Source organism: Crocodylus porosus, unplaced genomic scaffold (genome assembly GCF_001723895.1).
Source record: "Crocodylus porosus isolate Cpor-Errol unplaced genomic scaffold, CroPor_comp1, whole genome shotgun sequence".
Classification (NCBI taxonomy): Eukaryota; Metazoa; Chordata; order Crocodylia; family Crocodylidae; genus Crocodylus; species Crocodylus porosus.
In genome coordinates, this window is record NW_017728906.1 from 188,673,396 (window position 1) to 188,699,933 (window position 26,538).

General features: G+C 45.6%; 1 protein-coding gene across 1 annotated transcript in view; it reads right to left on the reverse strand.

Annotated features, from left to right (window-relative positions):
- The window catches only part of TYR (tyrosinase), an 85,411-nt gene that overhangs the window by 5,515 nt on the left and 53,358 nt on the right, over window positions 1–26,538 (reverse strand). The window contains exon 4 of the mRNA XM_019530365.1: window positions 6,096–6,277. Within this exon, the coding sequence (XP_019385910.1) occupies window positions 6,096–6,277 (182 nt within the window). The remainder of the gene's footprint in view (window positions 1–6,095; window positions 6,278–26,538) is intronic.

Genomic DNA, 26,538 nt, shown 5'->3' on the forward strand with positions numbered 1-26,538 from the left:
TCCATCTAGCTCAGCCTTGCAGAAGTCTCCTCACCCTGGGCGACTCATTCTGTTTGTTTGTTTTTCTTGTTCTTGATGGACAAAGAGACTATCTCTCTGATTTTTATTATAATCTATTATAATAGGTAAGAGTGGGAAAGGAGATTTTTGGCCACATTTTTAGTATGCTCGGTCCACTATGGGTAGTGGCTGGAGATGGTCCTGCTGGGGACAGGGAATGGCAGAGCACACTGGGATTTCACTATGCCACAGCCCAGTGCTATAAATGACAGCTCTAATGTCCATGAAGGCCAGGTAAAAGAAGAGGTCATAGCTTGCTTCCTGGCATCCTGGTTTCACTGTGTCCAACTCTACTTAGAAACCATGAAAATCAGAATCCGCCCCTTTGTGCATGGGATAGTTAAAAATGTTCTGAGCACTCTTCAAGGCTGACAGTTAGGCTTTTATGCTTTGCTCCAATACCCTTGCAGTAGGCTCCCACCCACAGGCCTATAACTGATGGCACAAACATAAGCACAAAATGGATTGCCTTTGTGTTTAAATGAGCAAAAGTATTCCTCACTGCATCTGGAGTACCACAGAACACATTTTTATGGTTACCTATAATTAATGCCATCAGTGACATGACTGCTTTTTCTTTCTGAAGTTTTCTCATCTGTATTGCAAGAAAGAAGGTTGGATACAGCTATATAACATCTGAGATTCTCCCAGTATGTGTTTCCTAATCTTTTTCTAGCTCCCCAATGGGTAGTTTATTACTGTAAAAGTGCTTGAAAGTATGAAGTGGGGGTAACTTTGAGAAACATGTAAGTATTGTTCTTTATTAAATAACTTCAGGGTGAGATTACACATTACAATTAGGCTTTGTTAAGAGCACTTAACATTTGAATGATCACACAGTAAGGCTTGTTAACAAGTGCTAAGTATCCTCTGGCCACCTTAAATTTACACGGCTTTGAGAAAGGATTACCTTTGAGCTGTGCTACTTAGCTTGAGTTAAATTAACTTCTGGGTGTTCATCTGAGATAAAACCACCAATTTGCAGTCCTCCATTTTCCCATGAGGTAATGCTCTCAGGTGGACTAGCTACCATCTAAGCCTCCATGGCCCTGGACTGACAGCTGGGGATAGCTTGGCAACAGGTGGGTGGGGATGGGGTGAATGTGAAGAGAGGGAAAAGGGGTGAAGAGGGATGGGGGGCCATGGGGAAGAGGTAAAGGGAGGGGAAAGAGTGAATTGGGAGGGTGGTTGGGTGGGGAGCTGATGGGCTGCTAACCCCTCTATCCCTCTGACTACTGAATTGACCCTTTTACCCCAATTGCCCATTTACTCCCTATTGACTACTCCACCCCTGGATCACCCCTGATCAGCCTGAGAGTAGCAGAGGTGCCAATGGGAGAGGGTTCTCTCCCCTTGTCTCCTCCTGGGACCCCTGTAGACAACACTGACCCTGATCACCCAGTGCAGCCCCCACTGGGCCCCACGACTGAAGGCAGGGCAAGGAGGGAGGGTGCAGGGGGAGAAAGAGATACCAAGTAGCTGCAGCGCCCAGTGGGAACTGGATCTGGGTGTGTGGGGGTGGTGTGGGCAACAGAGAGCCCGGGAGCAGGCAGGAAGGGAAAGTCTCTTTACTGCACTTCCTGCCACTACCACTGCTGCTCTTGGGCTGATTGGGATAGCAGGACAGTGATCAGCGGGTGGTGGCCAACCCAGGGGCAGGATGGGGGCAGCAGGTGGTTTTGGCAGTGGAGGGGGGTGTGCCCTTCCCCACTCCCTCTCCTCCCCAGCCTGCACTGTGGTGAGACAACTGGTGAGTGGGGTAAGCATGGAGCAGCTTTGCAGCCTCTAGCCCCGCAATGGCAGGTCTGAGCAGTGCTCATTAGAGCATTAACTCTGATAGTGTGACTGATCACTAGCACTTGTTAACCTTAACACAGACTAACTTTCCTTAGAATTAGCACCTGTTAACTAACATATAATCTTATCCTTGAGATTATTACAAGGGTGCCACAGGGTGCCATGCAATCTTAGCAGTGTTGGGTGTGCAAACAAGATTCACAAGATAAACACCAAGATTTCATATAGGAATTCATAGTGTGAAAAATATTCTGACCTGCTGTGGTCTTTCTGAGTTCTTTGAAACAAGAATTTCTCTATTATTTTTCTGCAGTCAAAAAATGAGGGGTGTCCTGAGTCTAATGCGGAGTATCCTGAGTCTAATAAGAGTAAAACACACTGCTTTATATAAATCAAATGTCAACTCACCTGCACAATTAAAGGAGCCACTGCTCAGGCCACTCCCTGAATTTGGTAGGTCCCTATATACAATCTATAATCTAAACCCTACATAAAACTGCTCTCAACCCTGACACAACACAGACCTAACACCCTAATCTGTCACAGGTAAAGAAGGGGAACCACAGCAGCCAATGTCCTTCTTCTCTGAAATGTTGTCAATATATGCCCAAGAGATCTTGGGTAGAAGTCCACGCTCCTCACTACAGAAGAGGCAAAAACCCCTACAGTCCATACCAATCTGATCATGGGGCAAAATTTCTCCCTCGCCCCAAATATGGCGATCAGTCCAACCCTGCCTTTAATCACAGATCTAGTTCTATTAGAATACATTGCATAGGTTGGGATAATTTAACCTACAATAGTTCTTGAGATCCCCAAGGAGGAAGACCATATGCTTCTCCCTTAATATGAATCTAACACTTCTAAATAAGAAAAAAACCTGTGGTCAAAACACACTCAAAGCTTGGGATGTTCAAAATACAAATCTACATTTTGTGGCTCTTGACCATTTTTCATTTTAAACCATTATTTCTTTCCAATACATGATGGAACAGACACCTGAGTGGCATATCCAGCTTATATAGATTTTCTGATCGGGAATTAATTCCACTCTTAGTGCTGCTCTTCCTACAGAATTAAAGAATCTCCTTAACTTACCCCTCTCTACTAACTTAATGGACACAAGGATTAGAAACACAAACATCTTTTTTTTTTTAAATACCAGATTATTCCTGTATCTGAATCTTTTATATATATACATTTTTGCCGTGTCAGTGTATTATGCAGTATCTTCAACTCATGATATTTATCAGTTTTAGACTGAACTCCCAGAGCCATGTGATTACAGGACACAACTGTCCTTTAGGCCTCCTAAATTTAAATCTGAATTTAAATTTGAATTAGGTTTAAACCATTCTTATCTCCCCTGCCTGTACCCATTTATGCTGGCCAGATAAGACAGCTACAGGGTTCTGATAATCAGCAGATTATCAGCCCTGGCTCAGACAACTGCCATGGCAGGGTGTCAGACTTGATCTGCTCAGGTCCCTTCCAACCCTACTAACTATGAAACTATGAAACTCGAGGTTCAAAAGTTGTGGCTGTCCAGCTGAGGTCCACAATCAGATCATTGTTTGCTCAGACACCCCTGGGTGAACCAGATCCAGGACTGTTTGGAGTTGGGCCCGACAATCAGATGATGGCTGGTCCTGCATGTGGGGCTGTGGCCCCTAGCTTTCAGTTTGCTGGTGCAGAGGGAGACTAGGATCAAAAGCCTGAGCTCCCTTTGCACTGACAAGTATTAATCGCACAGTTGGAATCAGATCCCAAAATCACTCTTCCTGCCATGCACATGTGGCATGGCACGAGATACAATCGTTGGGATTAGGGATCAGATCCCACAGTGCCATTCAATGATTATGAGCTAGAGGCCTTAAGAGACTTTCCAGCCCTCAGGATTGTGAAGAAAATAAGTCTTGAGACTTAGAAAACAAAAGAAAGAAGATCTGTAACCATGATCATTATTTATTTTGGCTTAAAAATCTGTTTTTTATTACTTTGAGGCCTGATTTCATTTTTGAATGGCTGAAATTGGTCCTGCTGATTATAATGGGTTAAGATTAAAACTTATGCTTGCCTCTACACAGTTATATTGAAATGTTTTTTATGCTTACCAAGGATGATAATAGATTCTTTTTCCTACGTGTGAAATTAATTAGCCATAAAAATTTGCTTGCTTGATGGCACTGATGGTATTTAAAAGAATTGAATGAACAAAGTACATGCCTTCTGGGGCTATTTACCAAGCCCCATAGAAGTCATGCACCCCATCGGGAAGCAAAATCTTTCAGGGGGCAGAGTTACCCAATGTAGTATATTATTGTTCATGCAAAGTGAAAAAAGCTATTAGGATAAATGTTAGTCTTGCTAAAATGTCTCTGCTGCCCTTGATATACGATTATCAGACTCCTGGCTGTCAATTGCCTTTTCCACTGAATAGACACATTTACAAAACGTTTTCCAGCAGAATTAGAAAAAGGGAATATGTGCGTTTCCCTGCTCTCACTTATTTACTGCTTCTCTATAAAGAAAGCTTGGTCCTATCGCATGTATCTCATATTGAAGGCTTGAGTCCTTGATTCAAATGTCCCTCAACGTAGCATGGTTCTGAGCAGCCTAATCGTTCCAGTGACCTGCTTTTGTAATGGGTGGGACCAAAGTCCAGAGCACTCTTGAGCACTCCTCAACCCCAGACTTTGACCTCGGTGCAATTAAATTGAAGCCTGACTTGTTAGTGTGCCAGATCCTTCCAGTCAATGCCATTTCTAAGAAGTAGAAAACTATTCTACTTTATGTATAAAACACTAGAACCGTTATTGGTGTTCTGTGCACTGCAAATGGTCTTGTGGTTGTTGCAGTGAAGATGCGCGACTCTGCAGAAACCTAGCCCAGGATCACTGAATCACGCAAGTGCTACTTAGCTTTACTTTGCTTGGGCAGTGCATATGCTTTGTGCTAAGCTGTTGATACAGGGAGACACTTCATCCTTTGGTAAGTAAAAAATCTGATTTATTAAATTTGCAGGTGAAAAATAGAAAAGATTGCTTTCTAACCCTGCACTTTGAAAAGTAGCCTACAACTTGAAAATACAGGTGCTTCCTTTCTTTCTCAACGTTATTATCAGTAGTATTGTTTAAATAATGGATATTTTGAGGGAAGGAGAAGTGGGGTTATTGACTTAACCAAAATCCTGACCAACATGAAACAAGTTGTTCAATACAAATTATTTCCTCCCCCCCCGACTTGGGTTAATCCTTTTTACACCTTATTTTTAAAATATATATATAGATCCATTTTAAAACTAAAACAAATTGCTTTGAATTTATGAACATTTCCCCTCCTCCCCCCCCTTTTATTAAGGCAAAATTTCCACTGTTGCGCTTTTGTTTTCCTCAATAGCAGAAAGCATGGTTCTCTTCCTTACATCTCTCAAGCAGATTTTTTAAAAAATTCTTCCTGTCCCTTCAGTGTCAGGACACTGTCTCTCTTTGCTTTATCTACAGGAAGCTAAAAGGGGGTTTCTGATATTAGTGGGCTGTGTGCCTGGCAGTTGTGCCAAGAGGGTTGTTCATGCAGTTTTAAGAATAAATTAGACAAACACTTGTATAGGATGGTGAGAACAGTGATGTTCCTGCCTTTGGCAGAAGCTGGAGTAGATCACCTCCTGAGCTTCCTTTCTTCTATTAATTTGACTCAGCTTTGTGAATAGCTTCAGTGCACCTAAAACTTAATTTCTGGGGGTGTTCCAGAGAAATGGGGGAAGGGGTGGAACCGTGACCCTGGTCTCTACTACTAAAGAGCCTGCAGACTGGATTCTGCCTTGAGATATGTCTGTGCCATTACATGGGGATAGATCCTCGGTTAGTGTACGTTGGTATTGATTGATATTACACCAGCTGAGAATCTAATGGTCTTCAAAACAGACATTCAGTGAAACTTCACTCAGTTCAGCTGCATACACTGGATTTACAGATGTGCAACTGAAGGCAAAACATGGTCTTCATATCAGAACTACTTTGACAACTCTGTTGATAACAACACTTAACAAAGGATCTCAGTCCCAGCTCAGTCTCTTATAGGTAGCAATGCTCTGTAGCAATGACAACAAGCGGATGTGCCTCTGAATACACCTATGGAGCAGATCTGAATCAGCCTGTAACATTTTTGCCTAGTTATTTGTCTATGAAATATTCCATAGGAAGACAACAGATCCAACATTGCTTGGAACATAACATTACCTGGGTCTGCTAGATATTCATAATCATAGCCCAGCTCCCTTGATGGGGTAAAGAATTCTCCATTTCTGTAGAGAGGAATAAATGGGACCATGTAATATTCACGATTGTGTCCAATGGGCGCATTGGCTGCAGGGTAAACTTCTTGGAGGGGTCTGTGTCTTCTAAGCCACTGCTCAAAAATACTGTAAAGGAAAAATGATGGGCATTATTGTGCATATTGCAAATAGACAGTAATTATCCTTGTTCAAAGCAAATTGGAGGTGTGTACCATCCTACCAAGGCAATAGGGTAAGCATTTTCCATTTAGTAGGTGTTCACTTATATCCATAAGTCCCCATACAAAGTACAAGCTAGTGCAGAATCACAGTATGTAATGCTATACAGATACCGGTTATACTTTATAATTCAGGGACTATAATTACACTGCAATCATAGTGTAATTACACTGTGGTTGTGCTTTCTGATCAGTAATTACGACTAATTTGCTGAATGTTAACTATAGGACTGAATTAACTGTTTCATAGTTAGTAGATGATGTGTTCTGTAGAATTGAGGCTCATTAGCTACTTTTGATGATGATGTAGGTCTATCTGTCATTTCATTAACCATCCATTTATGATAAGGAGGTGATAAGGTTGTGACTAGCATATTTTTAACAGCGATTTTTTTCTAAGTAATCCCCAGGCTGACTCTGATTGTCTCGAAAATTGCTGAGTCTCACGAGAGCTTGGGGAAGGGTTACTGGTCCAAATAGGAGGTTGTTTCAGGAAGGGAATCTCAGGGGAGCACCTCATTAGAAATCATGGGATGTCAAGAGGTTGTGGTTCTTATAGCTCCCCACCTCCCTGCACACACACATACATACACACCTGCACTCAAATTATGAATCTGATTGTCTCCAAACCAAAGGTAGCCACTGAGGACTGATCTGAGCTACTGTTTGGAACTGCTCGCTCTCCTTGGAAAGCAGTTGTAGTTTGTTTGCTTTTAATATATTCAGGATGAAAGTTGTTTTTCTAATATAGCTACAGCCAGGACATCAGTCCTGCGCATGCAACTGAATACGATCCTAGTGCATGCCTGGGTATTTTCAAGGCAGGCTGAGTCAGTGATAACCTGTAAGCACTGCCTCCAACCAGCACTTATGCCGGTTTGAGTTCAGCCTTTTACATACGTAACAACCACCTCCTCCTTTGCTGCCATCTCCTGCAAGAACTGCATTAAGACTGAAATACCATCTCCTAAACCAGCAGCAATGTATTCTAAAATACCTGTGCTCTGCATGCTCTGATTTCCTTGAGGAACAAGTGGCAGATGAAAACAGTAGGCAGTAATATTGGAATGCTGTAATCATGCTGCGTACTCCTCTTCTGTTGTTGAATAATAGGATTAGAGTAGTACAGTTTTGACTTCCATCAGCATTTACATGATCAAAAGGCTTTTGCACATCAGGAACAGTGCTCATACTAGCTCTTTTCTAAGCACTGGCCTTGTAAGGACCAGTGTGCAGGCAGTCTGGCCTAGTGGGCCACCAAGCAGGGCCAGAGACAAGAGCTGGGGGGAACCCAGAGCTACCCAAACTAAGGTGGAATTGCAGGATCAGAGGCCAATTTACAGGCCAAGTCAGAACAAATTACCAAATCCAAAGGAGAAATCCAGGGGCAGAGTCCAAGTAACAGGCTCAGTCAGGATTCTGAAGTCAGGGGCTGAGTTTACCAAAGCCAAGTTAGAATTTCCAAAGGCCACAGTCCATAAGGAGAGCTGTGCAGGGTCAGAAATCAGAAAACCAAAAGCCATAGGATGCAGGGAGGCTTACCACAGCAGCCCTTCAAACAGAACTGTTGGCTAGCCTGCAGTCTGCTGCCACAAGTGGATTTAAGTGGGGAGGCTGCTATGCTAAGCAACAAATCGAGAGGCCGTAACAGGGTGAATTGGTTCATCACCTGGGGTGTGGATGCTGGTTAGAGCAGGGGTGGGCAAAATACAGCCCGCGGGCCATATTCTGGCCTGCAAGGCCCCTAAACAATTTAGAAAATTAATATTTATCTGCCCTCAGTTCCTGTAAAAAACGACAGGAACCAAGGGCAGTAGGACCTAGGGGAAGCCCGGTCGGCTTCCACAGCAGCAGGGCACACCCAGCCCTGCCCCCAAAGCTGGAAGCCCCACTGGGGGCTTCTGGACTGGGAGCACATGGGTGCCCTGGCCAAACCACAGGTAAGGGGGAAGGGCAGAGGAGGACCCTGGGCAGGGAAGGAGTCCAGGGAAAAGTGTCCCAGGGAAAAGCTAAGTGCAGGCGGGGGGAAAGTGGCCCCTCACCTGCCGCAAGGCCAGCACCCTGCACTGCAGCTGCTCACAGCCCGTGGGGCTGTCCAGAGCAGGCACAGACAGGCCCAGGCAGGCTGCGAGCAGCTGCAGTGTGGAGCACCGGCCACAGGGTGGGCAAGGGGCCACTTTTTCCCTCCCTGTGCTCAGCACCACCTTGTAACCCAGCCCCACTGCCAGCTTGAGACCTGCACTGGCTCTGGCCTTGTCTGTCAGGGCTGCACATGGTGACAGCAGTTGTGGTCCCCCGCTTGCAGAGCCAGGCAGTGTTTGCCACTGCTGCCTGTGGGCTGCCCAGTGCACAAGCTCCAGCTAGGCAGCAGCAGCCAACACTGCCTGGCACAGCAAATGGGGGTGGAGGGGCAGTAGCTGCTGCTGCTGACAGGTGAGCCCGGAGCCAGCTTGGAGCCCAGGCTGGCAGCGGGGCTGAATTACAAGCTGGTGCTGAGCACAGGGAAAAGCAGCCTCTTGCTCACCCCATGGCCAGCATCCCATACTGTAGCCACTTGCAGCCTGTGGGGGGCTGCCTTTTCCTGCTCCAGACAGCCCCGCATGGGCTGTGAGTGCCTGCAGCAGGGAGCGCCAGCCATGGGGTGGGGGAGGAGCTGCTTTTCTCTGTGCTCAGCACCAGCTTCTTCCCTGCTGGTGAGCAGGGGGTCGGGGCTGTGCTCTGCCCCCTGCCTGTACTGCGGGGCTGGGGGGCACTGGGTGTAAGTGGGCATAGGAGCCAGCAGGAATACAGGGCCCGCACCAGTGTCCTAGGGCCAGTGCCGGTGGGGCCCAGAGCAGGGTGGCAGGAGCGTGGGATCCCAGCCAGCAGGGTCTCTATGGAGATGGGCCAGCTCCCCCCCGCCGCTGGTGCAGCCCAGCCTGGCTCCACAGACCCCTGCTTGCCTGTGCCCTGCATTGGGCTCCACCGGTGCTGGCCCTGGGACATTGGTCCCAAGATATTTGGACATTGGTTCCAAGATGGTGACCAGGGTGTGGGGCACATGTCAAGGGGTGGGGCTACCCATGTGGTCCTTGACAGCCTGCCAAAACTGGGTAAGCAGCCCTCCACCCGAAATAATTGCCAGCCCCTGGGTTAGAGCCTCTGGCTGGTTTGGCCAACTGGACAATTAATCCCAGTTAGGCTGCCTGTTAGGGCCCCTGAAAGGCATAAAGTACACTTTGGGCACACCTACATGAGCAGTGGACTACACAGTTGTTACTACATAGTCATTTAGTTATTGCTTAAGGAGGTACTAAATGACTGTGAAGTAACTGATGTTACTGTGCAGTCCCAACACTGCACAGGTCATTTCTGATGCTGTTGTACAATAGCATTGACATCATGGTTCATGCCCACTGACCCTACATCACCAAAGCAATGAGTGACAGAAACACAGCTCATTGCTACAGTGACATAGCATCTTGTGTAGATGTGCCTACTACATTGTGTCGTGTACGTTGCAATGTCGGGAGAGAAAAAGAAAGCGGTAACTTGCAACGTGAAACATAGATATAGAAACCTTTATTCAAGATTCTCTTATAATTCAGGTCAAAACAAGGGATTGTGCTTGCCCATTACACCCTCAAAGTGCTTGGGTAAAGCATCTGAAGGCAAGATTAGATATGGGCATTTCAAAAATAGTCATAGGAAACAGCAAATTATAACCCTCCACATAAAAATTTCTACTGAAAAATTGAGCTGTGCACATGTAAACATTTAAAAATTATGCTCTAACTCCAAAAGCAGAAGAAATTATAACTGCAAAATCTACATGCACAAAGCTAGACACTGGTGTGCTGTATCAGCTGTGGTGGTGTTAACATAGAACCATAGAGAGGTAGGGCTGGAAGGGACCTCCAATGGTTAGTCTAGGACAGGCAATTATTTCAGCTAGAGGGCTGCTTAGTGACTTTTGTTGAGCTGTTGAAGGCCACAAGGATAGCCCTGCCTCTTGACAGGTGCCCCACCCTGATCATTATTTTGGGAATAGAAGTCCCATCCCTAACCTCTAACATTTGCCATAGAAGTCCTTCTCCTTGCCCTCAAAAGTACTTCTGGAATGGATGTTTGCTATCTTGGAACTGGAAAAAAACCAACAAATAATATACTGAAAATCAAACATCTACTATAACATATTTTAAATTTATTCCAAAAAATATTTTTGTCCTGATTTATGTATGTTTGCATAGTGTATGTGCATGTATGTGTATCTATATAGAGAGATGATTGCATAATAGCTCAAAATAAAGTCTTACTCTTGTATATTGTGTGTGGGGTGTGTGTGGGATTTGTGAGTCGGTGGATGTGGGGTGTGTGGAGTTTGTGAGGGGTCTGTGTATATGGTGGGGTGTGGGGTTTGTGGGTGGTGAGATTTGTGGGGAGCATGGGTAGGTGTGGGGCTTGTGCAGGTGTTTGTGAAGGGGTGTGGAAGGCTGTGGGTGGGTGTGGGGATGTGTAGGGTTTGTGGGAGTATGTGGAGTTTGTGGGGAGATCTGTGACTGTGGGAGTATGTTGGGGTGTGGGGTGTGTGTAGGTTTTGTGGTAGGTTTTGTGGTAGGGTTTGTGAGGGGGTGTGGGTTTGGGGGTGGGGTCTGTAGGTGTGTGGGTATGGAGTTTTTGGGGGGTGGGATTTGTGGGGGGATCTTGGAGTGTGTGTAGGTGAGTGTGAGGTGGCAGCAACAGCACTAGGGAGCAGACCCTTGGGGTGCTTATGGCCCATGGCAGGTAGAGCCCCCCCAGCAATGCACAGCTCCAGCTGAGTCCTGAGAGATACATGTGGCAGGATGAAGATGACCCGGTCTGCTGTTGTGTGCCTTTGAACCAGATTGGGCTGGCTCCATACTAGCGTGTGGGGCTTGCAGCACTGTAGGCAGGAGCCATGCACCAGCCAGGCTGGCTCTGTGTCTCCATGTGGGGCTTCAAGCACTCCAACAGAAAGCCTCAAGTGCTGGCATGGAGCCCATCCGTATGACCCCCCATGTCTCCCGGTCCATACACCACAGAGGCTGGAGTGCCTGCTCAGTCCAATGGCGTGTGACCTCTGAAAGTCCACCTTCTGCCGGCTTTCAAAGGGGCATTTGAGGGCTAGTAACAATTGTTTTTTGGAGGGGCCCCACGGACTGGACAGAATGGCCTGGTGAGCCAAATCCAGCCCACAGGCTGTATTTTGCCCATCACTGGGTTAGTCCAGCCTTCTGCCTAAGGCAGGATCATCCCTATCCAAGCCATACCATAAAATCCATAATTTAAACTCTACATAGGACTACTGTCAACCCTGACAAAACACAGACCTAATACCCTAACTTGTCACAAGTAAAGCAGGGGAATCACAACAGCCAATGTCCTTCTATAAAATTTTGGCAATATATGTTCAAGAGATCCTGGGTAGAGGGCCATACCCCATGCCACAGAGGAAGGCAAAACCCCCCACAGTCTGTACCGATTTGACCATGAGGCAAAATTCCTTCCTGACCCAAAATACGGCAGTCAGTCTGACCCTTAGCTGAGGGGCAAAATCTTCTAGCCCAAAACCTCCAGCTTTGTTCACAGCAGGAGCATTGGCACATCCCAGTCAAGCTCCTGAGCCTTGGCTGTAGCCAACACCCAGTGCCTCTGATGAAGGCTTTAAAACATCCTGACACAGGTAACAGAAAGAGGTGATGGGATGGGGGCAGCCAAGAAAGCTCAGAAGCATTGGAATAGCCATAGTCGAACATGGGCAAAGTTACACCTAGGTCATCCCTGACCAATGGCTGTTCCAGTTCTTCTTGAATACCTCCAGTGATTCCACAATTTCCCTAAGCAGTCTATTACACTGCCTCACTATTCTAACAGTGAAGATGCTTTTCCAGATATCCAATTTCAATTTCCTTTGCTGCAATGTCAAGCCACTAGTCCACATCCCCCTGTCTGCACTAAGAGAGAAAAGGTGCTTTCCCTCTTCTTTATTACAGCCCTTCAAGTATAGAATCATAGGCCGTTTGTAGACAAAATGAGAGCCATGTGTGCATGACACTTTAAAGCAGGCAAAATGCTTTTGCACCTCTAATGGTGTTGGTGTTTGCATGCCTTGGCAGCATATTGCACATTAATTCCAGCCGCTGTAGGAAATTCGGCAGTATAATGCACCTTAAATGACTTGAGGCACAGCTCATTGGACTGAGCTGGCCCTACAGCCACGGAGTGAAGCACCAGGCTCCATGCAGCTCTGCAGATCTGCAGGAAGCCCTGCAGAGAGCCTGACAGCAGCCTGGGAAAGCAGCTCTGCCCAAGAAAAGTGGAAAGCCTGATTCCCGCCCCCCCCAGAGCCTGCCTGCCTACCTGAGCTGCACAGGGCCCTGGTGCTTCCCTCTGTGGTTTCGATGCCCCTCGGGACCACCCGAGCAGCATGCCTGGGGGCAGATGCTGCCTGGGTGAGGGGGCCACAGCTGCCACAGAGGGAAGCACCAGCCCCTCCCCAGAACCCAGGGATCACTCCACCCGCTGGCAGCTCACCCTCTGCTTCCTGCCAGAGAGGGAGGTAAGTCAGCAGGGTGCATGCACAACACGGGAGTTGAATCAGCCCTAAATTGAAGCGGTGTTTTTTAAAACCCACTGCTTCAATTTAGGCCTGTTTCATCTACACACACCCATAGAATCAAAGAAAATTAGTGTTGGAAGAGATTTGAGGAGGTCATCTAGTCCAACCCCCCGCTCAAAGTAGGACCAACCCCAACTAGATCATTCCAGTCAGGGCTTTGTCAAGCTGAACCTTAAAAGCCAACAAGGATGGGGATTCCACCACCTCCCTAGGTCACCTGTTCCAGTGCTTCACCACCCTCCTAGTGAGAGTTTTTCCTAATATCCAAGCTAAACTTCCCTTTCTGCAACTTGATAAACTTTTTCCTTGTGCTGTCATCTGCCACCACTGAGAACAGTCTAGCTCCATCCTCTTTGGAACCACCATGCAGGGAGTTGATGGCTGCTATTAAATCCCCTCCCCCCGCATCTTCTCTTCTCCAGACTAAATAAGCCCAGTCCCCATTTTTGTTGCCTTCCACTAGATGCAGGGACAGCTGCTAATGTGACACTGATCTTCATTTCAGTTCCAGTATCATTGCCTATGGGTTTGTAAAGCTGATGCTGTCACTGGGCACCATAAGAAATTTTACGTTTTAGTAACTTTGGTCCCAAATCCTACTGTTTGCACAAAACCCACTTTGTCGTACGACCTTCAAACTTACCAAACTCTTTAGTGCAAGTGTCTGCATTGCAACCCCGCAGATTCTAACTCCACCACACTTCACTAGTTCATGGAGGATCAGAGTACAGTTATTTTTTTAACGTTATTACCTAGTTCCTGAATGCTCAGTGTGAAGCATCTTATCAGAAACTCCAATTATCAGAAAGGGCTAAACACCATTCTTCTGAAAAGACATCTTGTTAAGGCATCTTGAATTAAGAAACCCCAAATCAATATTCATTTAGAAAGCTTGTTCTAGCAAAATACAGTTTCATGAACTGGAGCAGAGATTTTCGAAGGCACAAAAGCAGTCAGTTTGTCCCCCCCATCCTCATATATGTTATCATGGGACTCTTCTGGAAGTTTGGAGACTCAAAATACCCAAATTTAACCTTTTCTGGTAGATATTTTCTCCAAGAAATTATAATTTTTCATTTGATTAAAAGGACTTAATGAATTTCTCTTCCTGAACTATCTGACCCTTCTTGTGCTTTGGACACAGTGTCTACTCTAGGAAGAACTTTTCAACTTTACTCAGTTCTGACTATGAGGGCACTTTAAACATTGGAAAACAATACCTAGAGGAATTGTGGAATCTCCCTCCTTGGATGTTTTAACAGCAGGTTAGACAAATATTTGACAGAAATGGTTTGATCTGAAATGATCCTGGGTTGAGCAAGGGGTTGGACTACACGACCTTCGGAGGTCCCTTCCAACTGTACTTTTTCATGATTCTATGACTATCAACAAGGAGGTTCAGCTTTCACATTGATGCTGCTTTGTAAGCAGTTCAGATGCTCTTCCCAGGATCTTGCATTGCATCCTTTGCATCTTCCCATGTTGCACATAGTGGAAATGTTTTTCAGAAACAGCAAGGTTTCTATGAAGAGCCCATCTTGTATGACAGAAGGGATAGATGCCCAATAGTTCATATTTTATATTCTGAAATATAATTTCTTATTTTGGTTGATACTTTATTTTTATAATCTTGTAAAGAGTTTCAAGAGGCCGTGTTAAGGTAATGTTGTTTTTAACTGTCGTACGACACTAAACACATTCAATGCCCACTGACACAAGCATATGCACCTAGTGGTTCCTGCTTTTTTATTGTCATTGCTACCTTGGATATTTAGTCTTCCATATTACTTTAGTGGCATTGTTGTCCATAACAGCTAATGAGGAAGTAGATTTTTAATTACTGGAATAATTGGCTCCAATGAATGTGCAATGAATTCTCCATGAACCTTCATGTCATCCACATACCACAGGTATAAAGTCACTTGCTCTTCCTGGGAGAGGTGTGTTGCTTCATCTATCATAATGGTATACCACTTCACAGAAATGTTCTATGAAATGATCCCTCGGGATTTAAAAGGCCATAATTTCCTTTATCCCATTTTGAATACATAAACCTGTGAATATGTTGTGACTCTTTTTTAGCTACTTTGGAAAATATGTTAGTGACATATTATGTTTTCAGTATTCTCAGTTAAAAAACCCCCCAGAAAGATCTTAATGAAAATCCTGTATATATACTTTATCGTTGCCAGACAAAGACTCACAGTGAGGCCATTATACTGAAAAAGCTGAATATATGTCCTTAAGTGGAAAGAATGATTGCATCTTTATTCAATTGCTTTGTTTGCAGGGAGAATATGATCACAGTATTTCAGTCTTTTGAAAACATCACCTGCTTTGTGATGACAAGAAACCTGGTGCCTTTCAAATTAACAGTGATATTTTCTGATGTGTTAAACCCACATAAACTCTTAGCAACAAAAAATGTTTGTGGGTGATATCTTTTACTGAACCCATTATATAGTTGGAAGGCATATATGCAAGCTTTTGGATATGAACTATCCTTCCTCAGGTCTCTTCATATCTGCATGGCGGTCTCTCCTCCTTTTAACTGTACAGCTGGTCCAATAAAAGATTTCACCCACAAATATCCTGACCTTTTATATTTTTCTTGGACCAGCATGGCTATGACATCACCCAACTCTACTACAGGAAATCTTATCTTTATGTGGAGACTGAGGTACCTATTTCAGAATGTAGATCCTCAAAACCACCCACTTAGCTGCCCCATTCAGAGCTACCTTGGGTATCTCTACATGACACTGCACTGTGTCATGCACACCCCAAAAGCCCGGAGTTCCTAGAGCATGTCTCTGTATTAAACACAACACTGGCCACTTTCTTTCTCAAACTGGATGGAGGAAGAGGCAATGGGGTTGCTTGCTTTATTCAGTTGATCAGAGCACTTCCACAAGGTATGGAAGAACCTCCTCCGTTCCCTCCTCTGCCATTAGGAATACAGACCCACAGCTCCCACAAAAGGAAACTAATCACCAAGTGCCAAGTTCCAGTCTCAGGTGGAGAGGTACCCTTGATGCCTCCTGTTGGACCTGTTTCATTTGTCATAGAGATTCATTGACCACAGAAAGAGAGAGAGAGAGAGAGACATTAAAACTAAAGGTGACCATGACTCATTATCTTAATGGTTAGGATGGGACAGGCAATTATTTCGGGTGGAGGACTCCTTACTGAGTTTCAGGAAGCCATACAGGGCTGCATGACAGGCAGCCAGGCACAGATATATATTAATTTCCTAAATTTATTTTACATTGAGTACTCAAGGGATAAAACACAGAAGCAATCCTTAGAGCAGGAATAGACCGGCCCACACCCTGTGTAGAAATCTGGAGGGGCATGTGTCCCACATGCCACTTCCACGAGTGCATGCAGCAGCAGAGAGTCAGCTCCCTCCCACCACCCCCTGGACAACCCACCTGTGGCTCTGTCCTGCTCCTCGCATGGGTCCTGTGACCATGTATTCCAGCCCTCAGCCCCAAGCCCCATGCACCACTTAAACCCTACCCAACCTTCCTACCTCCCTCACTTTGGGGCCCCAATCCCATCCTCCTCCCCCCGACACTAGACTTACCTGCAGGGTTCTGCTCTCCAGGCTGCCTGGTGGTTATGTGCCCACATATATGTGCACATGCACATGGTGCCCACTTCCTAACCATCCTTCTTCTGCTCCCCCAGCTCCTTGAAGGCTGGAAATGCCAGCCTGCAAGGGGAAACCCACCTTTTCCCACTTTTTTGTCCTTTAAAGGAGAAAATCTGGGATTTTTTCCTTAAAATAAGAAAATCCAAGTTTTACCATGCTTTTGCATGGTGAACGGAAAACCTGGATTGCTGCTAATGAGTAATGAGTACAGAGCAGGGATGCTCAACTCCCACCCCTGGGGCTCCCTTCAGGTCTGTGGGGAGCCCCACAGGCTGTGACCCTGAGTGCTAGAACCAATAGCATGTAAGGCTGGATGGAGGCAGTGTGGGGGCCCAGGGCCCCAGTCCTGGCACACAGGTCTTTGCGATCTAGATCTGGGCATGTGGGCCCAATCTTGGGGTGTGAGGTTTGATTCAGCCCATGAACCAGCCCTGCACTGCTCATTTAGCCTGCAGGGCCAAAAGGTTAAGCACCAATGGTATAGAACAGATTCATACACCTGAAACAATAGCAAGACACTTTAAATACTTTAAAACACCTCCGGAAGTAATTAAGCAAACTGAAGTGTTAATAGAAGGAGGTAACTGCAGTTTTTCTAAACTTTAAGCAATTTTGACTTCTGTTAAACTACTTGAGACTGATTGTTTTGGTAATAAAGTGTAAGGAAGGGCAAAGGCCATGGGTGGTACTGCTTCCTTAGATGTGGCATATGCAATATTTACTTACAAAATAAGAATTTGAAATGAAAAGAGACTAGGTTGAAAAATAGAAACCAACTTCCAAATGGTCTAATGCAATTAGTATTCCATCATCTCCCAGAAAATGTATTTGGAAGGCATAAGATTTTATTTAAAAAGCGTTGGGTAAATTGAAAAAAAAGCTTAGGTCATGGACAGAGACACTTTCAGTTTAAAGCTCTCTCACATACTTTGAATGAAGTCATGCCTGACCAACTTGATTTCTTTCTATGACAAAATGACAGGCTTTGTGGTTGGAGGGAGAACAGTAGATGTGACATACCTTGACCTGGACTTTGACACTGTTTCCCATAACATTCTCACTGATAAGAAAATACAGACTAAGTGAAAGTAGTGTCAATTAGGTAATTAAGTGGTTGGATCATCATGCTCAACAAGTAGTCACCAATAGCTCCACAGATATTGAGTGGGGTTCCCCAGGGTTTTGTCCTGGATCCAGAATTTTTTAACATATTAATTAATGTTTTGAAGGGATTTAATAAGAGTCTTTAAATACCTGAAGGATAGTTATAAAGAGTATGAAGACAGGTTATTTTCTATGGCTGTAGGGGACAATAGCAGGAGCAAAGGTATTAAATTGCAGCAGAGGAAATTTAGGCTGGATATTAGGAAGAATTTGATCATAATGTGAGGGTGATTACACATCACAACAATCTATCCAGAGAGGTTGTGAAATCCTTGGATGTTTTCAAGAGGAAGTTAGATAAACACTTGATTGGGATGGTCTAGTCAGGAGACTGGACAAGATGACCTCCTTAGGTCCTTTGCAGACATACTTTTCTATGAGTCCATGATTTTATCAAGTACAGCATGTCTGCATTTTGATTAAAAAGGAATGTGGGAAAATTGGAAAGGGTTCAAAAACAGGCCCTGGATCGCATTGATTTAAAACAGTCACATAGATCCCAGAGCTCTCAAAATGATTCCTAGATCATTAAAAGATGTCACATCTATCCAAAGATCCTTGCCCCCTAGATCTCAAGTAATGGAAAGTAAAGAAACTCAGCTTGTTCATGCTTTGCTTTCAGACCAGGGTACTGACAAAACTAGCTTTGAATAAAACAAGTATAGTAGTTCAAAGAAGTGACTTGATCATGGCCCAAAAGAATGTACGTGAGGAAACAAAAACTCTTATAGTAGAAAGATCTTTATCTAGCAGTAAAAGAGGTAATACAGTCCAGCGGTTGAAAAATCAAGCTAGAAAATAAGGTACACATTTTTATCATTGTGAGCAGCAAACCACTGGAACAACTTCCTTAGGGACACAATGGATTCTTCATCACTGAATATTTTTAACCCAAAGACCTCCAGGATATTCTATAGCTTTGTCAGCAATAACAGGCTTGAAGCAGAAACTACTCTGTGAAGTTTTATGGCTTCTATTATACAAGTGGTCAAAAGACATGGTCGTAACAGACCCTTGTTGCCTTCTTAAAACACTAACGTGTGGTAAATGTTACTCGCCTTATTTTAGTGATGGGAAAACAAGGGAAGATGCCCAAGGTCAAGCAGCAGATTCAACAGCAGAGTAGTGAACAGACTCCCTAACTCAGGAGTGTGTATTGCCCGTGTCATGCTGCTCCCGCCTTGGACTGGGAGGCAGGAATTCTTGGGTTTTTCCAGCTTTGCTGCTCACCCACTCTGTCACTTTTTGCAAGCTCCCCAAACATCCAGATGTGTCAGTGTTACAAGGTGAACACGTATTTTAAATGGTGAAAGATTATACTGACTTGAACCCAGTATGTTGATGCTTGAACTGTTTGAATTCCCACTGTTCGAATGTACCTTGATTTCTGAAGTAGCTTTAATGTAGTGAGGTGCTTTTACTGAGCAAATTAAACCCATCCATAAATGGCATGCACATATCATTTTCATCTGAGTACCTACAAAATGGATTTAAATATTTTCCTTGTACCGCTGTCCAATGCAGACTAGATTACACAAAATTAAAATGAAATGAGTCTTAGAAGAAAATTAATTTTAAAAGCTTAGTTTAAAGAAGTAAAGGGAAGCTAGAGTGATTTTTGAGTGATCTACCAAAACAAACTGATGGATATCTATTGTTCCAGGACTAATATATGCAACACAGATGATGCCTAATAAAAGGATGACTCAAGAAATGGTTAAGTGTATGTTACCAATGAGAAACATCAAGAAACATCAAGAATATAGGAAGCCTCATTACTCTATATAGCAATCATTCATACTGCAGTAGCTAGTGCTATCAGAACATATTATACACAACGAGAGCAAGTGATATAAAACAACAGGAGTACTGTACTTAACCACATACAATATGTCTCAAAATAAAATCTGTACCTTTTCCGGTGTCTTACCTGTCACAGTCTGGGCTCACCATAGCTGAATGCTGGCCACATGGTGAAGGGGTAGAGTGCACTCTTCTGCATCACTCCCCCTCCTTTTGCTGTTCAGCTAAAAGTTAGAGGTGTTACCTTTTCCAGCCATGTGAAAGAGATAGGGTAGGGGGAGCAATGCTGGCAAGTGGACTGTATCCCTCCTGCATGGGGCCAGGAGAAGAGTATGGCTCCTGGCAGCCATTCAATACCCCCCGCCTCCATTTTAGCACAGAAATCAATTTCCTCAGTAACGATGCATACCCCAGTTTTGGATGGTTGAATTTGGGGAAAGATGCATGTGGCTGCAAATAAATACAGTGTTTATTTTGTGACTGGGGAGCTTTACTTCTGACATAAGTTTCACAACAGCATAGACTGATAAGCAATGGTCCATTCGGTTGGGAATGGAACAACTGGTCTCAGAGAACTGGCAATAACTGGCAATAGAAAGTGAAATTCTTGATGAAGATTCATTCCAGTTACACAAAGAGATATAAACCAATTTGACTGGGTGGTGAATTTAACTCATGACTGCTGTGTGTCACCATAATGTCGTACTTCTAACCTCAAGCATTCAAAATCATAAGTTAAGTTCCATGAATCGTCAAAGTGACTTGAAAAATGATAGGATTTAAATTATTTCTAAAAAAGACTTTAAAATGGGATTCTTTATTTAATCATCTTTTAAGCTACCCACAAGGAACATTTTAAAGGTTTTTTCCTATCAATTTCTGAGGGCTAGAATAATACTTAAATAAAAGATGGCATTCCAATGAAATAGTTTCACTGGAAGAGGTGAGAGTGTAAGAAGACCACTACATATGATGGTTTGAAATCATGAGACTTGACAACACTAAGCATGCTGCAAGCATCCAGAACATACTGATTCATTTTCATATTGACCGGTTGTCTCCAGTGAATACCCCTAAGGGCTGGAACGCCCATGTTTTGTTATGAAAAATGAATTTTTTTTATTAAATCAATTGGATTTTCCCATTTTCCCATTGTATTTTTCAGATAAAACCCTTTTTAAAAATTATTATATTATTATTTTTTTTTACATAAGCTATATTTATGCTTGGCAGAATTCAATTTTTATTAGTAAATATTGATAAATGTCAATTTTACCTGACCCTCACAGACTGACAAAGAATATCTCTACTGTTAATAATGGAAAGGAAATGTAAGAAAAATTATGGCTGATAGCATAGGTGCTGAGTACGTGGGGGCTCAAGGGCCCTGGTCCCCCTCGGAATGAGTGCTGTCATCTGAAATGCGTAAAACTTTCCCCATATCCATCATCTTAGCTCCGCCCCCCCAACAAATATCAAAGTCAGCACCTATGACTGATGGAGTATGTGACAACACAGGAGAACAGTCCTATTGAACCAACCTGACTGTAGTTTGGACTGCAAGTCCCAGAAATACCAGGGGACTGGGAACAAAGAAGAGGAAGTGACAAAGCAGATGGGGGAGCAACAGGTGAGCAGAGCTGGGACTGATGGCAGCTTTGCCACTCAGCTGGCAGCAGTCCTACAGTAGTTACATTTGTCATTAATAAATTGTCTGCCTGCATACCCCTAAATACGTGCAATTCTGAAAATTTGAATAGATAAAAATCAAAATGAATGCTTAAAAAGAAACATCGATATTATCCATCTAAATGACTAAAAAATAAAAATTGAATTCTGCAGTACTCATTATATTGTAACTATTGGCTTATAAAAGGATAGCGATACTTATTTTCTATTCTGAATATACATCATCTTAAAATGACATACCTGATTTCATTTGGAAGGGAACATGATTTGAAATGTGTAACTATTTACTTTAGTGCATTTACTCATGATTTACAAATGTGTAAGTAAGTTTAGAATAAGACCTAATACTCTAGCACTCCTATTTAGTGATTTTTTTTTAAAATGTCATCTGTAGAGGAGATTGGACAAATGTGCTCCAATTTTCATTTGGAAGTTACCACTGTTATTCTTTGTAAAAGAGAAAGAAGGAATATGGAGGAGAGTTTAACTTACAATTCAACCACTGAAATCATTTAGTAGTCACCATTTGAGAAGTTAGCATTTGTCATTAGATTAGTCCCCTCAGGTAATTTTTATGTTAAAGCGTTGGGAGACATGGTGGTTATTGAAGTGTTGCAATCAGTAGTTTGACCAAGGTGGGGGGTGGGTGGGGGATGACCAGGGCATCAGCCCCAGGTGCTGCCTGCGAGGAGACGGGGGGTGGCGGGGTGGGGCAAAAATAGCAGCTGCCAGTACTACCCCATGTCCTGCTGCTGCCCAGACTGCAGAGCTGCCCTGTTATGACTCTGGTTGTAATTGCTGAATATGGCTGATGTTTTAAAGTTGAACCCTTGCACGATGCATGCTAGTTTATGTGGTTGTATTGCAGTATTATTTTAAATGTGGCTAAAGACACTGTGGGGTCTCTCAGGCTGGTTGTAAATAGAGTACATAGACTGCGAAGCAAGTGTCTGATTAAAAGTAACATTGCCCCTAGTTATTCTGGAGTAACCAGCCAATGACTCCAAGATCCAATGTAAGATTTTTCTTTTAAAACCCTTAGAGTAGAGCTAGACCAAAAGTACCCAGATGAGGTACATCACCTCACCAGAAGATGTCTCATACACAGTATTATCACCATAAACTCCGTGTTCAGTGCTTATCTCCACTTAGACTGACCAATTTTCCTTTTCCTTTACCAACTCTTCTCTATCAAGAACGTGTTTTGTAAAGCACAGCAGATTGGTTTGGAAGGAAGGACTTTGACTTTTAACTACTTTATTCAGGGGTTTGGGGTACAAAAAGTTGGCCCCTCCAGGGTCCATGTTCAATATACTAAGCAAAGACGAACAAATTACCATCAAACCAAGAACAACATGTCGTGCTTAACACCAAACCAAAGCCCTGTATAAACAAACGATTCCTTCCCTGCTGTATCCAATCATACATGTGACAACACCTTCAACTTCCCACACAAAGAAAAAAAACAAAAAGCAGCCTGGTGAGGGCCCAGGATGTGGCACAAGCTGGGAGTCGCAGTCCAACACCAAGCTTGCCCAGTTGCCCAAACCGTTCATGACATCAGAGCGTGTATTGAAGACGGCCATCCTCCACATAGCACAGCATTCCCTCAAGGGCCCTGCATGCCTCAAAGGTGGGCACTGCCTACCAGAGTACAGCGTGCTCAAATTCCAGCGAGCGGCATGCTTGCACCAGCAGGCCGAAAAGCCACAGGGCATTGTCTCAGCCGGTTCTAGTAAGCTGGTTGCAGTGGCTCTTGAAGACAGCCATCTTGGCCTGACCCAGTAGAAAGTTGGACAGGTAGACAGCGCCCCGCTCAGCAGCCCAGTACAGGTAGGAGCACACATAGGTGGTCTCCAAGAGGCTCCTGCCCAGCGCCTGCAGCAGTGGTTCAAGGGTGACAAAGAGTGGCTGCAGGCGGGGACAGTCAAGGAAGGCATCTAAGTGGTTCTCCTTAATGACCCTGGGGCAGACAAGGCAGGCTGTCAAGGCAGCTGGGTCAAAGTGGGATGCAAACGTGCAAGTGGCTAGGATGCCATGCACCAACCACCACTTCAGGTCACCAGTGTTCTTGGTGGTTGGCAGCTTATACAATGTGTGCCAAGCCAGGTGGGTCGGTGGGGAATCTAGTGGCCAGCACTAGGGCATGGTGAATGTGAACCACCCAGGATATAGGCTTCTACACAACAGAAAAGCCAAGGGGCAACCTGTGTCACTGTCAGGAGGCACAGGGAGCATCAGCAGGGTGCCAGGTTTGCTGGCCAGCTCGCCAGCGTGGCTGGGGTGACTGGCCTTGTGGGAAAATCCTCACTTGGGGCATCTGCGGTGAGGGGGACCTGGTGTGCATTGAGGGTGGTCTGGATGTCATTCAGGAGATGGCCCATGCTGTGGACAGAGAGCATGCCTACCTGGGTGGTCAGGGCCTTGGGCGAGAGCCAGGCCAACTGAATGAGGTCAAGGAGATGGCTCAGGCAGAGGACACATGGTTGGATGACCAGCCATGAGGCTGGCAGAATCCAGGTTTGGCATGGGTGCCTTTGGGCTGAGTTGTGCACCAAGGGCTCCCTTAGTAGCTGCGGGAACTGCAGGTGCAAGGCCTGGGACTGGAGGCAGAAGGTGACCTGCCAGGCTTGTACCATGCTGTGGTAGAAATACAGAAGCACTGCCCAGTTCAGGAGCATGGGGTCCAGCAGGAAGAGCTCCTGGTTGAAGCCGAAGGCACCCACCCTCTGCAAGAACCGGCACACCAGTTGTTGCCAGGGTAGGCACTCCTCGCTGTAGAGGAGTCATTGAAGGGCTTGCAGGTGGAAGGCAGCCACCTTGCTTGCCAGGTCAATCAGGCTCTGGTACCCCTTGGTGACAGGTAGGTAAAGGACAGATCATAGGAGACAGTGAGCTGTCCCATGAATAATTCTACCAGAAGGCGCTGGAGCCTCTCAAGGAGGTATCGTGATGGGTTGAGTATGGTGCACCAGTGCCACAGGGTAGCCGCCACCAGGTTGTTTGTGAGGAGGACACGTCTATGGTAGGAAAGGCTGGGTAGGTGACAGCACCACCATTGTAGGTGGGCCTCCACACCTTCCTCAAGGCCATCTTAGTTGTGCACCATGAAAGTTGGTGGCCCCAGGAACATGTCCAGGCTCTTGAGGCCCTTCTGGTGCCAGGTGAGGCCCCATGGCAAATCTGGGGGATTGCGCTGTTCTACGCGCCAAGCAGCAGGGTATCACTCTTGGCTCAGATGATACAGGCCGAGGAGGCACACTCATAGGCTTGCTGGCAGTCTGTCAGGGCCCACATATCTTCCTCAGTGTTAAGGAACATGGTCATATTGTTTGTTGTCTACATACGCCAGTAGCAGAAGTGGTGGGACAATGGATGGGCCTGTGGCTGATGGAAAGGCCACACCACTCAGGCAGTGCCACAGCACGTGCAGCAGTGACTCAGTGGCCAGGGCATAGAGCATGCCTCATAGGGGAAGCCCTGACAGATGCTCCTGCATGCAAGGAATGGGGCGCAGAGCATGCCGTTCACCTTGAGTAGGCTGGAGGTGTCTTGGTACAAGACCCGGAAGGCCTCGGTGAAGAGGGCCCCAAAGCCAAAGATCTCTAGGGTCTGGAAGAGTTATTCATGGCCTGATTGAAGGCCTTCCCCTCGTCCAGAGAGATGAGGCCAATGTCTAGGCTGAAGAGTTCCCTGTCTGTGAGTAGGTCGTGCAGTGGGAACAAGTTGTCTTGGATGGTCCTGCCTGGCATGCAGTAGCTCTGCTCAGGCCCAGTGACGGAGGCCATGACAACGTGGATGTGGGTTGCCAGCACTTTGGCCAGAACCTTGTAGTCTGTACATCACACAGAGACCGGCTACCAGTTCTTAATGCAAGCAAGATCTCCCTTCTTGGGCAGCAGCATGAGCACCGCTCGGCAGCAGCTGATTGGCAGGAACTTGTCGGCAAGACTCTCCTGGAAAATGTGCAGGAGGCAGGGGCCGAGATGCCAGAAGGTCTTGTAGAACTCGGCAGGTAACTTGTTGAGGCCTGGGACTTTGCGAGGCCAGCCGTGGCAGCTGCCAGCTTCTCCAGAGAGAATTCCTGCTCAAGCTCACTGGCCTCTAGTGCACAGAGACGTGGCAGGTCCTCATGGAGTTCCTGCATGGCCTCGGGGTAGGACAGCTTAGCTGCAAACAGGTTGTGATAGAAGGTGACGGTGTGCTCATGTACTTTGCCTGGATCCATGATTACCTGGCCATCGGGGATCTTGAGATGATCTAAGATTTTGCTCACTGCCTGCTGCCACTCCAGGTTGAAGAAGAAGTGGGTTGGGGTGTCGGTTTCTGCCAGCTTTTGGCAGTGGGCGTCTATGCTTGCTCCATAGGCTGCACTCTCTGCCAAGTCATGCAGGCATTTTCTGTGGAATAGGAGGCTCTCGCGCAGCACTGCATCATTGCCAACAGCCAGCAGGGCAGCCTCCAGCTCTGCCACATCTTCCTCCAGCTCTCAGATACAGCAGCACAGTTCATTTTTGGCCAGCTGGGTGTACTGCTGACAAAAGGCCCAAATCTGTACCTTGCCCACATCCCACCATGGCTTCCAGGAGTAGCTCAGTTTTGCCACCTCCCAGCCCCACCAAAAGTGGGTGAAGCAGTCCTGGAAGTAGAATTCTTGAAGCATGCTGACGTTGAAGCACCAATAGGGCACCCACATGCAGGTTCTCCCCGGCAGGCTCAGTTCACAGCAGGACAGGCCATGATCTGACAGGCCCAAGGGAATGATGTGGCCACTGCTCAGGAGTGATAGATGGTGCCTGGTGACATAAAGGTGATCAAGGCAGACCATGGTGAGACCACCAGCACTCATCCTGGCCCAGGTGTACTGGCGCATGCTAGGATGCAGGGCTCACCAGACGTCAACTAGGCCTGCAGTCTCCAGGGCAGACTGTAGCTTGTGGCCTGAGGAAAGGTGAGGCTCAGGCCCCATGCGGTCAAACAAGATGTCAGTAGTGCAATTAATGTCCCTGCCTATGAGGAGCAGGTCATCATGCACTGGTGTGCAAAGGTCATCATGCACTGGTGTGCAAAGGTCTTGAAGAAAGAGGCAGCCATCTTGCTTGCAAGAGGGTGGCTAAGGTCTTGAAGAAAGTGACCCTCTCCTGGCCATCAGTGGATGTGCAGACATTGATGAGTAGCAGGTGGTGTTGTGCTAGGGTGACACAAACAGTCAGCAGGTGGCCAGGGACTACCTCCC